At 40.9% G+C, this 19,709-nt stretch overlaps 1 protein-coding gene across 9 annotated transcripts in view; it reads right to left on the bottom strand.

Annotated features, from left to right (window-relative positions):
* LOC118537146 (membrane cofactor protein-like) overlaps positions 1-19,687 on the bottom strand; it is a 44,634-nt gene extending 24,947 nt beyond the window's left edge. For 4 of the 9 annotated variants that reach the window (XM_078078199.1, XM_078078195.1, XM_078078197.1 and 1 more), the window contains exons 1-3: positions 19,467-19,687; positions 11,555-11,740; positions 11,074-11,176 (exon numbers count right to left, since the gene is read on the bottom strand). In XM_078078199.1, the coding sequence (XP_077934325.1) occupies positions 11,074-11,176; positions 11,555-11,740; positions 19,467-19,587 (410 nt within the window). In that variant the 5' untranslated portion in view covers positions 19,588-19,687. The remainder of the gene's footprint in view (positions 1-11,073; positions 11,177-11,554; positions 11,741-19,466) is intronic. The other 5 variants (XM_078078200.1, XM_078078202.1, XM_078078201.1 and 2 more) reach the window with 2 other exon arrangements.
* Between the last annotated feature and the right edge of the window lie 22 nt (positions 19,688-19,709).

The following is a 19,709-nucleotide window of genomic DNA, read 5'->3' on the forward strand; positions in this document are numbered from 1 at the left end:
CGAGAGAGGGATCACAAGCACGGGGAGTGGCAGGCAGAGGGAGAAGCAGGCTCCCCGCTGAGCAGGGATCCCGATGCAGGGCTTGATCCCAGGACCCTGGGATCATGACCTGAGCCGAAAGCAGATGCTTAACTGAGCCACCCAGGCACCCCAAGACAGTAATCTTTTAGAATAAAATACATTATTAGTGTAGAAGCTAGTATTACAATTATTAGTGTAGAGATCAGTATGACATCAATAACCAAAAAGGGTGGGGCTGAAGCTGTAAATGAACAGTTTCTGTAATTTACTGAAGTTCAAACTGGAGTGCTAGGGACCGTAGGATGTTAATTGTAGTCCCCATGGTAACTACAAGCAAAATAGCTATAGAATATACACAAAAGGAAATGAGAGTGGAATTTAAACATTTCACTACAAAAATCAACTACACACAAAATAAAGCAGTAATACAGGAAATGAGGGACATAAAAAGCTATAAGGAATATAGAAAAAAATAGCACATTTCAGAAGTGTCTCCTTGTCAGTAATTACTTTAAATGTAAATGGATTAAGCTCTCCAAGCAAAAGACAGAGATCAGCAGAATGGATAAAAACACATCATCCAACTATACAATATCTACCAGAGACTCATTTAAGCTTCAAAGACACATATGAGTTGAAATTGAAAGGATGGAAATAGTTTGGTTACAAAGAGTAACCAAAGGAGAGCAGGAGTGGCTATATTTCAGACAAAATAGACTTTAAATAAAAAATGATTATAGGAAACAAAGAAGGACATTATATTAGTAAGGGTTAAATACGGAAAGAATATAACAATTATAAACATTTATGTATCTAATGCCATGACATAAATATATATCAGCAAAAACTGACAGAATTAAAGGAGGGACTACACATTTCTCATAATAGGTATTTCTATACTAATAGTTGGACACTTCAATACCCAACTCACAAGAGTGGGAAGAACAACTAAAAAGAAAATAAGGAAATAGAGCACTTCAACAATACAATAAACCAATGAGATGGCACAGACATATGTAGAGCATTCTACCCAACAACAACAAAATACATGTTCCTCTCACACGCATATGGGACACTTTCCAGGACAGACCCTATGCTAGGCCACAAATCAACAAGATAAATTAATGCTATTAATAACATAATTATATAATAAATAATTAATATGATAATTATGTTAGGCCACAAAATAATATTAATTAATCAATGATTTTAAAAAATATATATCATACAAAATATTTTCTCTGGCCACAATGGGATGAAGTTAGAAACAAGTATTAAAAGGAAAACCAGAAAATTCTCAAAATTGTGAAAAATAAACATTGAAACAACCAATGGATCAAAGAAGAAATCAAAGGGAAATTAGAAAATACTTTCAGGTGAATGAAGATGAAAACACAGCATACCAAAACTTATGGGATGCAGTGAAAGCAGTGCTAAGGTGGAGATTTATGACCATAAAGGCTTACTTTTAAAAATGAAAGATCTGAAATCAATAACCAAACATTACAGCTAACAGTACTAAGAAAAGAAAAACTAAACCAAGGTAGCAGAAGGAAGTAAGTACTACAGATTAGAGAGGAGATAAATAAAATAGACGAGAAAAACAATACAGAAAATCAATGAAATCAAAAGCTGAATTCACAAACCTTTAGACAGATGGACTAAGAGAGAGAGAAAGCACCAGGTGTTATACGCAAACAATAAATCATGGAGCACTACATCAAAAACTAATGATGTAATGTATGGTGACTAACGTAACATAATAAAATAAAATTTAAAAAAATAAAATAAACTACCAAAAAAAAAAAAAAGAGAGAGAGAGAAAGAGAAGACTCAATTCACTGAAATCAGAAATTTAAGTGGGAACATTACTATCAACTCCACAGAAATACAAAATACAATAAAGTACTCAGCAATTTTACACCAGCAAATTGGATAACCTAGATAAAACAGACAAATCCCTGGAAAGACAAAGCCTACCAAAACTAAACCATGAAGAAACAGAAAATATGAATAGACTTATAACCAGTAAGGAGATTGAATCAGCAATCAAAATTCTCCCAATAAAGAAAAACACTAGACCTGATGGTTTCATGGGTGAATTCTACGAAACATTTTTTTTTAAGATTATTTATTTATTTATTTCACAGAGAGAGACATAGCAAAAGAGGGAACACAAGCAGGGGGAGTGGGAGAGGGAGAAGCAGGCTTCTCGCCAAGCAGGGAGCCTGATGCGGGGCTCGATCCCAGGACCCCAGGACCATGACCTGAGCCAAAGGCAGACGCTTAACGACTGAGCCACCCAGGCGCCCCTCTACCAAACATTTAAAGAAGAACTAATACCTATCCTTCTCAAACCTTTCCAAAAAATTCAAGAGGGAAGTCTTCCAAATTCATTATGAGATCAGCATCAACATGATACCAAAACCAGACGAACACACTACAAGGAAATAAAGCTAAAGACCAGTATCTCTTATGAACAATGATGCAAATATCATCAAAAAATACTAAACAACAAAATTCTGCAGCATATTATACACCACGAACAAGCGAGATTTATTCTTGGCATACAAGGATGGTTCAACGTGAAAAATAATCAATGTCATATGCCACATCAGCAGAATGGACAAAAACCACATCATCATCTCAAGTGATGCAGAAAAAGCATTTGACAAAATTCAACATTCTTTCATGATAAATATACTCAATGAACTAGGAAGACAAGAAAACTATCTTAAGATAATAAAAGCCATTCATGAAAAACCCACAGAAAATACCATACTCAATGGTGAAAAGCTGGAAGCTTTTCCTCTAAGACGAGGAACAAGTCAAGGATGCCTGCTTTTACCAGTTCTACTCAACACAGTACTGGAAATTCTAGCCACAGCAGTTTGGCAAGAAAAAGAAATAAAAGATATCCAAAACATCCAAACTGGAAAGGAAGAAGTAAAATTAGCAGTTTGAAGATGATGTGATCTTCTCTGTAGAAAACCCTAAAGATTCCACCAGAACAAAAGTGTTAGGAGCATTAATAAATGAATTCAGCAAAGTAGCAGGGTATAAAGTAAGTATTAAAAAAATCAGATGCGGGGCACCTGGGTGGCTCAGTTGCTCAGTTCTGACTCTTGATTTGAGCTCAGGTCATGATCTCAGGGTTGTGAGATCAAGCCCTGCTTCCAGATCTGCACTGAGAGTGGAGCCTGCTTAAGATTCTCTCTCTCCCTCTCTTTCTGCCCCCTCTCCCAAACAACTCACATGCATGCACTCTCTCTCCTCAAAAAAAAAAAAAAAAAAAATCAGATACATTTCCATATTGTATTCCATTTATCCTCTAGGTGAACATTTTTCATAAATGCCCAATATCCCCAATATATATTATTAAAACAGCCCTATACAACAAAGGCAGTTATTTTTTTAATTTTTTATTGTTATATTAATTACCATACATTACATCATTAGTTTTTGATGCAGTGTTCCATGATTCATTGTTTGTGCATAACACCCAGTGCTCCATGAAGAACATGCCCTCTTTAATACCCATCACCAGGCTAACCCATCCTCCCATCCCCCTCCCCTCTAGAACCCTCAGTTTGTTTTTCAGAGTCCATCGTCTCTCACGGTTTGTCTCCCCTTCCAATTTGCCCCCTTCATTCTTCCCCTCCTGCTATCTTCTTCTTCTTCTTCTTTTTCTTAACATATATTGCATTATTTGTTTCAGAGGTACAGATCTGAGATTCAACACTCTTGCACAATTCACAGCGCTCACCATAGCACATACCCTCCCCATTGTCTATCACCCAGCCACCCCATCCCTCCCACCCCACCCCCCACTCCAGCAACCCTCAGTTTGTTTCCTGAGATTAAGAATTCCTCATATCGGTGAGGTCATATGATACATGTCTTTCTCTGATTGACTTATTTCACTCAGCATAACACCCTCCAGTTCAATCCTCGTCATTGCAAATGGCAAGATCTCATTCCTTTTGATGGCTGCATAATATTCCATTGTATATATATATATATATATATATATATATATATATATATATACCACCTCTTCTTTATCCATTCATCTGTTGATGGACATATTGGCTCTTTCCACAATTTGGCTATTGTGGACATTGCTGCTATAAACATCGGGGTGCACGTACCCCTTCGGATCCCTACATTTGTATCTTTGGGGTAAATACCCAGTAGTGCAATTGCTGGATCGTATGGTAGCTCTATTTTCAACTTTTTGAGGAACGTCCATACTGTTTTCCAGACTGGCTGCACCAGCTTGCATTCCCACCAACAATGTAGGAGGGTTCCCCTTTCTCCGCATCCCCGCCAACATCTGTCGTTTCCTGACTTGTTAATTTTAGCCATTCTGACTGGTGTGAGGTGGTATCTCATTGAGGTTTTGATTTGGATTTCCCTGATGCCGAGCGATGTTGAGCACTTTTTCATGTGTCTGTTGGCCATTTGGATGTCTTCTTTAGAAAAATGTCTGTTGATGTCTTCTGCCCGTTTCTTGATTGGATTCTTTGCTCTTTGGGTGTTGAGTTTGATAAGTTCTTTATAGATTTTGGATATTGGCCCTTTATCTGATATGTCATTTGCAAGTATCTTCTCCCATTCTGTCAGTTGTCTTTTGGTTTTGTTGATTGTTTCTTTTGCTGTGCAAAAGCTTCTTATCTTGATGAAGTCCCAATAGTTCATTTTTGCCCTTGCTTCCCTTGCCTTTGGCGATGTTTCTAGGAAGAAGTTGCTGCGGCTGAGGTCGAAGAGGTTGCTGCCTGTGTTCTCCTCTAGGATTTTGATGGACTCCTATCTCATATTTAGGTCTTTCAACCATTTGGAGTCTTATTTTTGTGCATGGTGTAAGGAAATGGTCCAGTTTCATTCTTCTGCATGTGGCTGTCCAATTTTCCCAACACCATTTGTTGAAGAGACTGTCTTTTTTCCATTGGACATTCTTTCCTGCTTTGTCAAAGATTAGTTGACCATATAGTTGAGGGTCCATTTCTGGGCTCTCTATTCTGTTCCATTGATCTATGTGTCTGTTTTTGTGCCAGTACCATACTGTCTTGATGATGACAGCTTTGTAGTAGAGCTGGAAGTCCGGAATTGTGATGCCGCCAGCTTTGCTTTTCTTTTTCAACATTCCTCTGGCTATGCGGGGTCTTTTCTGTTCCATACAAATTTTAGGATTATTTGTTCCATTTCTTTGAAAAAAACGGATGGTATTTTGATGGGGATTGCATTGAATGTGTAGATTGCGCTAGGTAGAATTGACATCTTCAGAATATTTGTTCTTCCAATCCATGAGCATGGAACATTTTTCCATTTCTTTGTGTCTTCCTCAATTTCTTTCATGAGTATTTTATAGTTTTCTGAGTACAGATCCTTTGCCTCTTTGCTTAGATTTATTCCTAGGCATCTTATGGCTTTGGGTGCAATTGTAAATGGGATTGACTCCTTAATTTCTCTTTCTTCTGTCTTGTTGGTGGATAGGAAAGTCACTGATTTCTGTGCATTGATTTTATATCCTGCCACTTGACTGAATTCCTGTAGGAGTTCTAGCAGTTTTGGGGTGGAATCTTTTGGGTTTCCCACATAAAGTATCATATCATCTGCAAAGCGTGAGAGTTTGACTTCTTTGCCGATTTGGATGCCTTTGATTTCTTTTTGTTGTCTGATTGCTGTGGCTAGGACTTCTAATACTATGTTGAATAGCAGGGGTGATAGTGGGCATCCCTGCCGCATTCCTGACCTTAGGGGGAAAGCTCTCAGTTTTTCCCCATTGAGAATGATATTCGCTGTAGGTTTTTCATAGATGGCTTTTATGATATTGAGGTATGTACCCTCTATCCCTATACTCTGAAGAGTTTTGATCAAGAAAGGATGCTGTACTTTGTCAAATGCTTTTTCTGCATCTATTGAGAGGATCATATGATTCTTGTTCTTTCTTTTGTTCATGTATTGTATCACATTGATTGATTTGCGGATGATGAACCAACCTTGCAGCCCAGGGATAAATCCCACTTGGTCGTGGTGAAGAATCCTTTTAAAGTACTGTTGGATCCTATTGGCTAGTATTTTGGTGAGAATTTTTGCATCCATGTTCATCAAGGATATTGGTCTGTAATTCTCCTTTTTGATGGGGTCTTTGTCTGGTTTGGGGATCAAGGTAATGGTGGCCTCGTAAAACGAGTTTGGAAGTTTTCCTTCCATTTCTATTTTTTGGAACAGTTTCAGAAGAATAGGTATTAATTCTTCTTGAAATGTTTGGTAGAATTCCCCTGGGAAGCCATCTGGCCCTGGGCTTTTGTTTGTTGGGAGATTTTTGATGACTGCTTCAATTTCCTTACTGGTTATAGGTCTGTTCAGGTTTTCTATTTCTTCCTGGTTCAGTTTTGGTAGTTGATACATCTCTAAGAATGCATCCATTTCTTCCAGGTTATCTAATTTGCTGGCATAGAGTTGCTCATAATATGTTCTTACAATTGTTTGTATTTCTTTGGTGTTGGTTGTGATCTCTCTCATTCATGATTTTGTTGATTTGGGTCATTTCTCTTTTCTTTTTGATAAATCTGGCCAGGGGCTTATGAATCTTGTTAATTCTTTCAAAGAACCAGCTCCTAGTTTCGTTGATCTGTTCTACTGTTCTTTTGGTTTCTATTTCATTGATTTCTGCTCTGATCTTTATTATTTCTCTTCTCCTGCTGCGTTTAGGCTTTATTTGCTGTTCTTTCTCCAGCTCCTTTAGGTGTAGGGTTAGGCTGTGTACTTGAGACCTTTGTTGTTTCTTGAGAAAGGCTTGTATTGCTATATACTTTCCTCTTAGGACTGCCTTTGCTGCATCCCAAAGATTTTGAACAGTTGTGTTTTCATTTTCATTGGTTTCCATGAATTTTTTAAATTCTTCTTTAATTTCCTGGTTGACCCATTCATTCTTTAGTAGATGCTCTTTAGCCTCCATGTATTTGAGTTCTTTCCGACATTCCTCTTGTGATTGAGTTCTAGTTTCAAAGCATTGTGGTCTGAAAATAGGCAGGGAATGATCCCAATCTTTTGGTACCGGTTGAGACCTGATTTATGACCTAGGACGTGATCGATTGTGGAGAATGTTCCATGGGCACTAGAGAAGAATGTGTATTCCGTTGCTTTGGGATGGAATGTTTTGAATATGTCTGTGAAGTCCATTTGGTCCAGTGTGTCACTTAAAGTCTTTATTTCCTTGTTGATCTTTTGCTTAGATGATCTGTCCATTGCAGTGACGGGGCTGTTAAAGTCCCCCACTATTATTGTATTGTTGTCAATGTGTTTCTTTGCTTTTGTTATTAATCGCCTTATATAATTGGCTGCTCCCATGTTAGGGGCATAGATATTTACAATTGTTAGATCTTGTTGGATAGACCCTTTAAGTAGGATATAGTGTCCTTCCTCATCTCTCATTACAGTCTTTGGTTTAAAATCTAATTTGTCTGATATAAGGATTGCCACCCCAGCTTTCTTTTGGTGTCCATTAGCATGGTAAATGGTTTTCCACCCCCTCACTTTCAATCTGGGGGTGTCTTTGGGTCTAAAATGAGTCTCTTGCAGACAGCATATCGATGGGTCTTGTTTTTTAATCCAATCTGATAGCCTGTGTCTTTTGACTGGGGCATTTAGTCCATTTACATTCAGGGTAACTATTGAACTATTCAGGATATGAATTTAGTGCCACTGTATTGCCTGTAAGGTGACTGTTACTGTATATTCTCTGTGTTCCTTTCTGGTCTATGTTGCTTTTAGGCTCTCTCTTTGCTTAGAGGACCCCTTTCAATATTTCTTATAGGGCTGGTTTCATGTTTGCAAATTCCTTTAGTTTTTTTTTGTCCTGGAAGCTTTTTATCTCTCCTCCTATTTGCAATGACAGCCTAGCTGGATATAGTATTCTTGGCTGCATATTTTTCTCATTTAGTGCTCTGAATATATACCATGCCAGTCCTTTCTGGCCTGCCAGGTCTCTGTGGATAGGTCTGTTGCCAATCTAATGTTTCTACCATTGTAGGTTACATATCTCTTCTCCTGAGCTGCTTTCAGGATTTTCTCTTTGTCTCTGAGACTCGTAAGTTTTACTATTAGATGTCAGGGTGTTGACCTATTTTTATTGATTTTGAGAGGGGTTCTCTGTGTCTCCTGGATTTTGATGCCTGTTTCCTTCCCCAAATTAGGGAAGTTCTCTGCTATAATTTGCTCCAGTATACCTTCTGCCCCTCTCTCTCTTTCTTCTTCTTCTGGATCCCAATTATTCTAATGTTGTTTCGTCTTACGGTATCGCTTATCTCTCGAATTCTGCCCTCGTGATCCAGTAGTTGCTTATCTCTCTTTTTCTCAGCTTCTTTGCTTTCCATCATTTGGTCTTCTATATCACTGATTCTCTGTTCTACCTCATTTATCCTAGCTTAGCAGTTAGAGACCCCATTTTTGATTGCACCTCATTAATAGCCTTTTTCATTTCGACTTGGTTAGATTTTAGTTCTTTTATTTCTCCAGAAAGGGTTTCTCTAATAACTTCCATGCTTTTTTCAAGCCCAGCTAGTATCTTTAAAGTCATGATTCTGAACTCTAGATCCAACATCGTACTAATGTCCGTATTGAGTAGGTCCCTGGCAGTCGGTACTACCTCTTGTTCTTTTTGTTGAGGAGATTTTTTCTGTCTTGTCATTTTGTCCAGAGGAGAATAGATTAATGAGAGAACAAAATGCTAACAGGGTAACAATGTCCCCAGAAAATATACTCTAAACAAATCAGAAAAGACCTGAAGCCGGGGGAAAAGAAAGGGAAAGAAAGAAAAAAGAAAAAGAAAAAAAAGAAAAAGAAAAAGAAAAAAACAAACAAAAACATAACAAAACAAAAAAAACCAGAATATGATCAAATATAATCAGGCTGGTGCATAGATCAGTGCCACACAGCAGATTTTGGGTTTATTTTGGTCTGTTAGAAGAAAGCGCCTCCCAAAATTTTAAAGAAAGAAAAACTTATATATGTACAAAAATAAGCGCTGATATGATGAAGGGATGGAATATGAATGTAAAGATGAAAATTATAAAAAATTTTATAAAAGGAATTGATAAGAAGTTGTTTGAAAAAACAAAGAAGAGGATTTTAAAAAAAAAAGAAAAAAAGAGGAAGAGAATGTGATCAGGCAGGAGAGTAGAACAAAACCATACACTAGAGATTTAGGGTATATTTTGATCTGTTAGAAGAAACTATCTCAAAATTTTAAAGAAAGAACAACTTATATATATATATATATACATATATATATATGCGAAAAATAAGGGTAACTACTATAAAGGGACAGAATATGACTCTAAAAATGAAAAATAAAAATTTTTTTTTAAAAAAGGGATTGATAAGATGTTGGTTGAAAAAGGGAAAAAGAAAAATTCAAAAAAAAAAAGACAGTTAAAAAAAAATATTAACTTTGAAAGACTAAAGAATCATGGGGGAAAAGCCATGGATTCTATGTGCGTTATTCCCCTAGCGCTGGAGTTCTGCTGTTCTCATTGATCGGTAATCTTCGTCTTGGCTGGCTGTTCTCGCTGATCTTCTGGGGGAGGGGCCTGTTGCCATGGTTCCCAAATGTCTTTGCCGGAGGCGGAATTGCCCCGCCCTTGCCCGGTCCCGGCTAAGTAATCTGCTCGGGTTTGCTCTCGGGAGCTTTTGTTCCCTGGAAGCTTTCCGTACAGCTTTGGAGGACGAGAGTGAAAATGGCGGCCTCCCAGTCTCTGCCCCGGAGGAGCCGAGAACTCGGGGCCCCGCTCCTTAGTGCACCCCCAGAGAAAAGCAGTCAGTCACTCCCGTCTCCCCGGTCTCCGGCCACACTCCGTGCTCAACCGGCCTGTGACCGAGCGTTTCTATCTCTGGCACCCGACCCCCTGTGGAGTCTCCAAACCCAGCAGATCCCTGCGGTGCGCTCCCGCGCCGCTCCTCCTGGGGGAAGAAGGGGAGTCTCCCCAGATCTGCTGCTTGTTGGGTCCCTGCTGGAGTAGCAGGGGTCCGACTGTGCCGCGGATCACGGTATATGGTAACCCCGAGCTGAGAGCCCGCGTGTCGGCTGCGTCTCTGCAGCCGGCTTCCCCCCTCCGATACCTGGGAGCTCTGCCACACTCAGGCACCCCCGGTCTTTCTGTGACCCCAAGGGTCCTGAGACCACACTGTCCCGCGAGGGTTCCACCCCCCGCTTAGCCACTGGAGTGACATCCCTCAGCGGAGCCGACTTCTAAAAGTTCCGATTTTGTGCTCTGGGGCTCTATCACTTGCCAGAAGCGGCCGACGGAGGCCCCCTCCCCCGCCATCTATCCTCCCGAATATCGCCTCGGATTCACTTCTCCGCACATCCTACCTTCCAGAAAGTGGTCGCTTTTCTGTTCAGAGACTTGTTGCTATTCTTTTCTTCCATCTCCTGTTGAGTTTGTAGGTGTTCAGAATGGTTTGATCCCTATCCAGCTCAATTCCTGAGACCAGACGAAGTCCAGGTGTCCTACACCTCTGCCATCTTGCTCCGCCCCCCAAGGCTGTTATTCTTAAGTGCTCAGTATCTCTTTTTGAGATACTTAAACTTTGTAGCAGTCACAAAAATCCAACTAACAAATCCTGATCAACATAATGGTCCAGGCTAACCACGTGAATTTTGACATTGTAACACCTTAGAATTGTCTCAATATAAGAATATCTACAGTTGGCAATTTGACCTCCCATTTCTATAAGCCCAACATCAACTTTGAGAGTTATCATTTTAAATAGGGTGCACTTTATTGTCAAAAATGAAGTCATCATGATTAGTGCTTACAATATGTTTATAGTAAATATTATAGAATTTTCCTTTTCTTCAATTTATATTTCTTTCTGCTAATTACACATCTTCTCAGTTTCAATAAAAAGCCTGAGACTTGTTAGGCTATAAGTATAACTTGTCACATAAAACGAAAGAAATCAACTTTATGGGAATGCTTAAGAGAAGCAAAACAAAAATGGAATTAGTAGTATTTATCTTATTTCCTCTAAGGAACAACTTACCCCTCATTACAAGAATAGTGAACTTGTGAACCAAAGATAAAAGATCCATTTACACCGACTAACTGGCCATTTAGAGGTTCTCCTGGATGTTCACATGATTTTTCTAAAAGAAAATTTATAAATTCATTGTTTCACAGTGATTTCAAAACATTTCAAAATACTTAAATGTTTAAATTAGCATATTTCATAGCAATTTCAAAACATTTAAATTAAAAATCAAAATTCTACATTGCTCTTCTGAATTCATGAGAGTGTTATTTTCTTTCTTTGACTATTATGAGGCCAAACTTAAATTTCACATTTAACCAGGTGACCAATTGCCAAGAAAGATTCCCTGGAGATTTTTCAAAGCCTGAAAAACTACATTGCTATCTAAAACCTACATTCACATGAGAAAACAATCACTGCACTAGTGCAGTATGCAACCTACGATGTGTGAAATCTCTAGAATAATTTAAAAAAAAAAGTTTTTTACACTTGCCTGTACAAGCCTCGTTGAGAGGTGTCCATGTGTTATCAGGCTGACAAACGGAAGATACGGGACGAAAAGGTGGCAAAAGCTTGTATCCTGGTCGACACTTGAAGTATACTCTGTCCCCAGGATTATAATTGGGTTTAGTAACATTTGGCCTCATAGTGCTGTATCTCGGAGGAGCATCACAGGCATCTAGGAATAAGAGAATGAGAACATGAAAATGAAGTATTTTATCTCTTTCACCAACCAGGGACTATGGTTTCCCAGCAGATAGGTAATACAGAATAAATGGAAAGATCCTTGGCAAGATTTTAAATGATTCTTCCACACTTTTACCCAAGTGGTGATAGTAGTTGAGGATGTGCCTTGCTTATTTTCAGTAACATCCTACCAGGTTTTGATTTGTTGGGGAATAAGATGAATTTTCTTTCAACAATAAATTGAACAGACAAAATCAATGGTTTAGGTCTTAACAATATTATGTAGATAAGCATCCTTTCCCACTTTTTTCTAAATTCATTTCAAAACTCGCCTCTCCTCTAAAAAGCCTTCTGTAGTACACAGCACTCTGCTCTGATTACTCTTCCGTAGTCTGAAACAAACTAATGAAAACTCGTCACTTCAGGCTCAGTCTCCTCGTTGCAGAAGACGAGTTTCTAGAGGTCAGAGATCATAGGTCTTCTTTTTCTAATGCACTGTGTACCCAGTGGGTACTTCAGAAATGCTAGAGTATCAAGTGATTATGAAATAGCATTATGTAGTTCATAGATCAAGATTAAAATGCACTAAAGTCTTTAATATAAGACTTCATTTCATACTTCATATGAGTGAACCAAGCTTCTCAAAAGTGAACAGATGCCACTTAAATATCAAAATTTAGTATGAACAGCCTTACAAGAAAAAATGTTGCTTTGGGGGGCATTATTTTAAACATAATTTCATCTTCCTCCACTGATCAATGGATCCCACATTCCTTCAGCTAGAAATGCTATATAATTCCATGCTAGATAGAAATGCATAACATCATTAGAAATCATGGAACCACCAAGAAAGAAATCAAGTAACAGCATGCCCCTGATTAAGTAATACAAGTCTTCCTTGCATTCAATTTCAGTAACTATCTTGGAAGCAGATAAAGAAGATAGAATTCCAAATATGACTTTCATATATAGTGATCTGTTCGGAAAAAGAAATGTCAATTGGATGGTTTAACCATTCAGCTAATTTGAAGTATTTCTTCTTCCTTGCATGTTCAATTTATAAGACATGCTTTCAAAAATGTGCAGAGTTTACAACTTGCTCTGTAACCTTTATACACTATGATAATTGCACCCAATATCACACTGTTTTACAATAAAATTACTTCTCTTGCTCAGAACACTGATGTTTTTTATCCTCTGGCTACCCTTCCTTCTCTGCCTAATTCCATAATGTGATGTTCCTAATGGGTTGCTGTGGGAACTCTCGTTACTTCGTTCTGCACATCCCTCTGGGTGAGTGTGTATACTCCCATGACCTCACTACCACTGAGAAGAGCTGCCTCCCGAATCCTGGTCTCTATGCTTGATCTCTAGCCAAGGTGCCGACTGTATATACTCAGTTGCCTCCCCACATACCTGACATGCTATCTGTATAATATTTTGAAGCCAAAGTGTGGACTCTTGATTCTTCACACTCACACATGCCCAGCAAACAAGACAGATGGGTTCTTAAATTTTTAATTCTTGAAAAATTAACAAGCAGTGTTATATTAGTTTTCAGGTGTACAATATAGTGATTCAAAAGTTCTATATATTACTCAATAATCATCACAATAAATGTACTTTTAATCCCCTTCACCTATTTCACCCATCCCCCTCCAACCTCCCCTCTGGTAACTACCAGTTTGTTCTCTAAATTTAAGAGTCTGTTTTTTAGTTTATCTTTTTTCTTTGTTCATTTGTTTTGTTTCTAAGAAGTTCCATATATGGGGGTGCCTGGGTGGCTCAGTTGGTTAAGCGTCTGACTCTTGATTTCAGCTCAGGTCATGATCTCAGTATCATGAGATCGAGCCTTGCATCAGGCTCTGTGCTGAGTGTGGAGTCTGCCTGAGATTCTTAATTCCTCTCCCTCTGCCCCAACCCCTCCACTTGTGCTTTCTCTCTTTAAAAAAAAAAAAAAAAAAATTTCCATTATGCACATGAAATCATATGGCATTTGTCTTTCTCTTACTGACTTATTTCATTTGGCATTATATCCTCTAGATCCATCCATGTTGCTGCAAATGGCAAGATTCCATTCTTTTTCATGGCTAAGTAATAGTTCACTGTGTGTGTGTGTGTGTGTGTGTGTGTGTGTGTGTGTGTACCACACCTTCTTTATCCATTCATCTATTGATAGACCCTTGGGTTGCTTCCATATTTTGGCTATCGTAAATACTGATGCAATAAAAATAGTGGTACATATATCTTCTCAAATTAGTGTTTTCACATTCTCAGGGTAAATACCCAGAATTACTATTTCTAAATTGCTAAGGAACCTCCGTATGTTTTCCACAGTGGCTGCACTAGTTTGAATTCCCACCAACAGTGGATGAGAAGGCAGTTTATCCACATCTTTATGCTTTTGATTTTGCCCATTCTGACAAGTGGGAGGTGGTATCTCACTGTGCTCCTGATTTGCATTTCCCTGATGATGAGTGATACTGACGAACCTTTGCATGAGTCTCTTGGCCATTTGTCTGTCTTCTATGGAGAAATGTCTGTTCATGTCTCCCGCCCATTTTAAATTAGATTAGCTGGGGTTTTTTGGTGTTGAGTTGACGACAGACAGTCTTCACAACTCAAATGCCTGTTGCACATCTCTAATTCTACCTTTCCCTCCAGTTCAAACCACTGCCATTTCTTCTCTAAAGTGCTACCAGCATCTCTGAACAGGCCCCCTTACCTACCTCACCACCTTTCCATTCATTTCATGTTTCACAATGCTGCCAGAGTCACGTTGATAGCACACAGTGACCAAAGGTCTTCCAAGTCGGATACCTTTCAGTGACTTCCCAATGCCTTCATGACAATGCCTATGGCTCCTTATCATGGCTAGCAGACTTGTAAAGCCCATCACTATCAGGACTCTGCTCACTCTTGCATCCTAGTCTCAAGCCCTATTCAATTCCTGGCAGTGTACATTAAATTACCTAAATCACGACAGCACTGCAGACCTCCCTGCATCATTTAACTTCAGCTTTGACCAGAGACCCCACATTCCTCCCACCCTCCCACCCACACTCATCCTTCAGTTTCAGCTGACGTGCCACTTCTGGTGGCTCTTGACATCTCTCATCAAAAAACTGGGTTAAGGGACACCTGGGTCATTCAGTGGGTTAAGCGTCTGCCTTCGGCTCAGGTCACGGCCCCAGGGTCCTGGGATCGAGCCCCGCATCGGGCTCCCTGCTCAGCAGGGAGCCTGCTTCTCTCTCTGCCTGCCACTCTCCCTGTTTGTGCTCTCTCTCTCTTTCTGACAAATAAATAAATAAAATCTTAAAAAAAAGAAAAAAAACTGGGTTAAGTGTCCTCACGATCCCCATTTACTTCTTCCAAGACGACTCCACAGCGAAGTTGTTAGCGTTTGTACTCCCTACGAGACGGCTACCTTCTGAGGACCATGGGTGACATCTCACTGCACTTGTAATACCTAGTGCCAGAGCTGAATGAGCGCTCTTACCAGTTCCATACACTCTTAGACCAAAATTCAAACTCTCTTCTGCTCAGCCAACTTCTTCCAGAGATATCAGCAAATCGTAATTTTTTCTTGGTTGTTTTATGCCTGTCTTCAACTTTTCTCATTGGTTGAATGACAGCTCTTTCCCTTTAACAGAGTATCTGATTTCTTTCATGTCAAAGTATTTATGCTTTCTTGTTTTATTTTGAGCCCATTCTCCAACCCTGCTATTGTTAGAAACAGTACTTTAACATTATCAAAGGGGAACTCCAAATCATGGGGATTTTATTTTTTCCCAAGTACGGTAACCAAAGACTGTATGTCTTGTTTCTTAAACAACAGTGGTGATAGTATTTATAATTTTAGAAATAGCAAACATCCAGCACTACCCGTACCATTATTTTAAGTACAATTTAACTTACCTTCATACTCATCCTATGAGTTGGGCACTATTTCCCCCTCTCTAAGATGAGCCAACTAAGGCCCAGTAGGTTAAGTAACTTGCCCAAGCCAACATCTCCAGCAGCCGGCAGCCTGGGTCCACTACAGACACTGCTTCCCACCTCACACTCATCTGAAACCCTCCCACACTGACACCACACCCTGCAATGTCATCCTCAAGAAACGGTCTTCTACTGAGTCTGCAGAAATTAAAGTAACCCCGGTTTAGATTTGCTATGTGCCAAGTCACACAAAAGGGCTCAAGTGCCCTGGAAGGACAGGTAATAACATCATGTCTGGATTTTAATGATGGGGATTGTTCATTCCTGACTATCCTGTTGCTTTTCACAGAGATTCGCTCTTTGATCTAGTCCTTGGCCTTTCTCTTGCCTCGCTTGTCTTCCTGCTGCCACACTGGGTAGCTCTGCAGTCCTTGAGAGCCCCCAGCCATGTCATATCTCTAAGTCTCTGATCACACTGCTTCCTCTGCTCTGAACACCCCTCCTTCCTGCTCAGCTGCAAACCCTGCTCAACTCCTGTCTTCTTACATTGAATCCACTCAACTGCTCCTCTAGCAAGCACTGACTGCTTCCCCGGGGAGGCGGTGCCCAGTCCCCTTCTCTTAGACTGTCCTCTGTGTGGATCTCTCAGTCACTATCACAAGTTTTTGTGTTTAATAGTTCCCATGGCTGACTCCATTCACCCATGCAGCCGTAACACCAAGCACAGTATGTCCAGCAGAGGAGCTAGGCAAGACGATCTGGCACTCAAAAGACCACTGCAGTCAAAGAGAACACCACAGTCAAGAATATACTGTGATGCATCTAATCCTGAAAAGAATCACCTTTAAGCTTTATGCCCTGGAGAAAGATCTGGCCATGTAATTTCTTCTGTTGCGTATCTCCCAGTATTCTGGTTACCCAGCAACTGACCAGATAAGGACTGCTCTCTTTGCATGATAATATGTAGAGTAAGGACAGAAGAAACTACTCTGTAAGCACTTCTGGATCTATCTTGGATTCCTCCATTAGAGAGAAAGAAAAGACCTAAAAAAGACACCACTCACAGCAAGAGATGGTGGGTTTTGTCCAAAAAACAGACCCCTTCTGGAAGAACGAGACTGGTCCCGAATTGGACAAGTGTTCCCTTCTACCACTCCATGTAGCTGGCAACCATCGCTGAGATGGCAAGCCTCCAGGCACAACACTGTCTGCTTACAAACCTGCTTCTGGGCCTGGGAGCTGCTTCAAAGCTCACATGTGTGTTCTGGTGCCATATTTTCTCTGCCCGGCAGAATGAGGCTCATTTGTACTTTCTCTTAATTTCATACCTATCCTGATTTTACCTTTGAACTTTCAACTTGGCCTTGTGTTTCCTTTTCTGCATTTCTGTTTTGTTACCTTCCACGTTGCACCCTATTCATTTTATTTCCTCTCTTCCAAACAACGGTCATGGTCTCCTTCAACTGTTGGCTCCAAGCCTGATCTAAACTTGATCCTTTTTTAAAACGTTTTTTTGGTTTCTTTTTATTGCCACTGGCCCCTCCCCACGCTACTCCCCCCACAGAAACGAACTTTTTGATGATCAGGAACAAGCAAGACTACAGTATTGTGAGCCCTGCAGACTCCACATAAACAGTGGAAGACAGAGCCTCTCTGACAGTCAGCTTCCCCTGACTTAGCTTAGGCACCGCAGAAAGGCCATCCTAAGGACGGGTGTTTAAAGAACCTTCCTCCTGGCAGCAGGAGGAATTTTTGCCGGCACTCTAAGTCCCAGCTTAATTACAGTATATTATTTATATTTCACTTTCTGGCACTCAATAGTTATACAAGAGTGTTGACACTGGGCAAAAAACTGCAAATCTGGAACCACAAGTGTGACAAGACAGAGAAGATCTCTGCATTCTAGTAGGGAGAGCAGAAGACAGTTTTGCAAGAGTGACTCCCAGTCAGGGGGGATTTGGGCTGGAGTGTGTGTGTCTATCTGAGATAGGGTGGTCAGAGAGGGGCCTCCTGAGGGGGTGACATCTCAACTGGGCTTGAAGGGTAAGAAGGAGCCTTACAGACAAGGTGCCGGAAGAGAATGTTCCAAGTCTGAGGGAATAGTAAGTACAGAAGCCCCACAGAGGCAGAGTTTGGCCTCTTCTGTAAGAGAAATTGCCCCGGCCCCTAGTCATTGTTAAATGCTATCAGAGAATCGAGCTCCTTTCCTCCAAAACACTTCTGCTGGGTTTTAACATATTTGTTCATAGAGCGTTTTGATTTGTCTGCCACTCCCCATAAATTTTAGCAACGATTTCTCGACTGCCACTGTGTGCCTGGCACTGGGGTTCTAAGTGAGCAAAACAGTTTCTGTTTCTACTTGTGTGAGTGCAAGCAGATCAATAGTGAAATCAGGATCATAAAAATGGGACAGTTTTGTTATCACTCACCAGTGTATCCTCAGGACCAGCATAGAACCCAGCACACAGAAGGCAAATATGTGTTGAATGAATGCTACTAAGGAAAGAATGCAGTATACAAATTGTATATGTAATAGGATCCTAGAAATAACTTGGGCAGAGAAACATAGGTGCAGATAAAGACAGAAAGAAATATACCAAAGTACTGAAAATGGTTGTGGCTTCACTGTAAATGTGTTACACAACAAGCATGTCTTCTTTAGTGCATATATATATAAATATATATATATATATATATATATATATATATATATAATAAGCACTAATTCTTATTCAGTGAAACACTAAACAAATATAATGGTTGGGGGCCTTCAGGCCTTCAGTTTCCCTTAAAGGGTGTAAGGGAAAACCGGATTGACATTATTTATTGTGTATTTCTTAGGATACTCATTTGTCAGTAAGCTACTAATGCTTTTAAGATTAATTCAGAATTCCCCTCAAATATGACCCACCCTTATGAAAACAAGGAATACAATGGCAAAAAGCCATTAGGTAATGGAATTGGATAACGTCTCTTGGATGGAAACAGGAAGATGATTCTATGTTCCAAAAAAAAAAAAAAAAAAAAAACTGAAAGAGGAACACCCTGCAAACCAACACCAATATGATCTTGGACAACAAGGTGACTGTTGCTATTAGGTACAAAAAGCAAGGTGTGGCCTTCCCAAACCCTCTAAGCCCCAGGGGCCCTCAGCGTGCTTGCACCCGGAACCCACACTCACCCAAGCGCTGCACGGCCACACGGGATTCCCAAACCCCAGCAACGCAAACGGTGAGCTTCCTTACCCCACACCCGACACCACAAGCCTGGTTAGTTCCGTAAACCAACACCCGGTAACAACCAGCCCGGGGTCTCCCAGCCCGGCACAAACAACCCCCCTCTCCCCAAGGTCATCACCCCTCTAAGGAACACAGGACAAACTTCCCCACCGGCACACCGCGGATCCTAGCAACAGCCACACGCACTGGGTACTGAGACCAAGCCGTCACCCCAAGCCCCGAGTCCGCGCTCCCCTACCCCTAGTTGCCTCAGTCTGGAAGCACACTTCAAGCACTCGCTGGGGTCACAGTTCCGCCAGGGGAAAACACCAGCCGCGCGCAACACCCGCAGGGCTCACTTCTCAACGCCTCGCAAGCCCTCAACTCCGGCACCACAGGGCCCACACCCCCTGGGTACTCGCATAGCACGACGGGGGCCGCCCCAGCGCCGCACCTGCTCCCGACCCACCAAGCAAAGCTCCCGGGCCCTGGGCCCCGTCCGCCTCCTCCCCGACCCGCTCCAGCGCGCCGCCAAAGCGCACACCCTCTCCAGGCTCTTACCAGAGGGCATGGGTATCAGGAGCACTGAGGCCATCAAAGGGATCCCAAAACAACACAAAAAAGAAAAGCGCTTCTCGAGGCGGCAGGGATGGGCTGTGCGTGGCGCGTACGACGCCGTCATCTTGCAGGAGACCAGAGGGAACCTAAGAGACAGCCAAGCCCACACTGTCCCAGGTCCGGGAAACAGACGCAACAATCCCTCAGGGCCCCCTGGGCGTGGCCTGAGCGGTGCTTGGGCGGAAG

The sequence above is a fragment of the Halichoerus grypus genome, chromosome 7 (genome assembly GCF_964656455.1).
Source record: "Halichoerus grypus chromosome 7, mHalGry1.hap1.1, whole genome shotgun sequence".
NCBI classification, from domain to species: Eukaryota; Metazoa; Chordata; class Mammalia; order Carnivora; family Phocidae; genus Halichoerus; species Halichoerus grypus.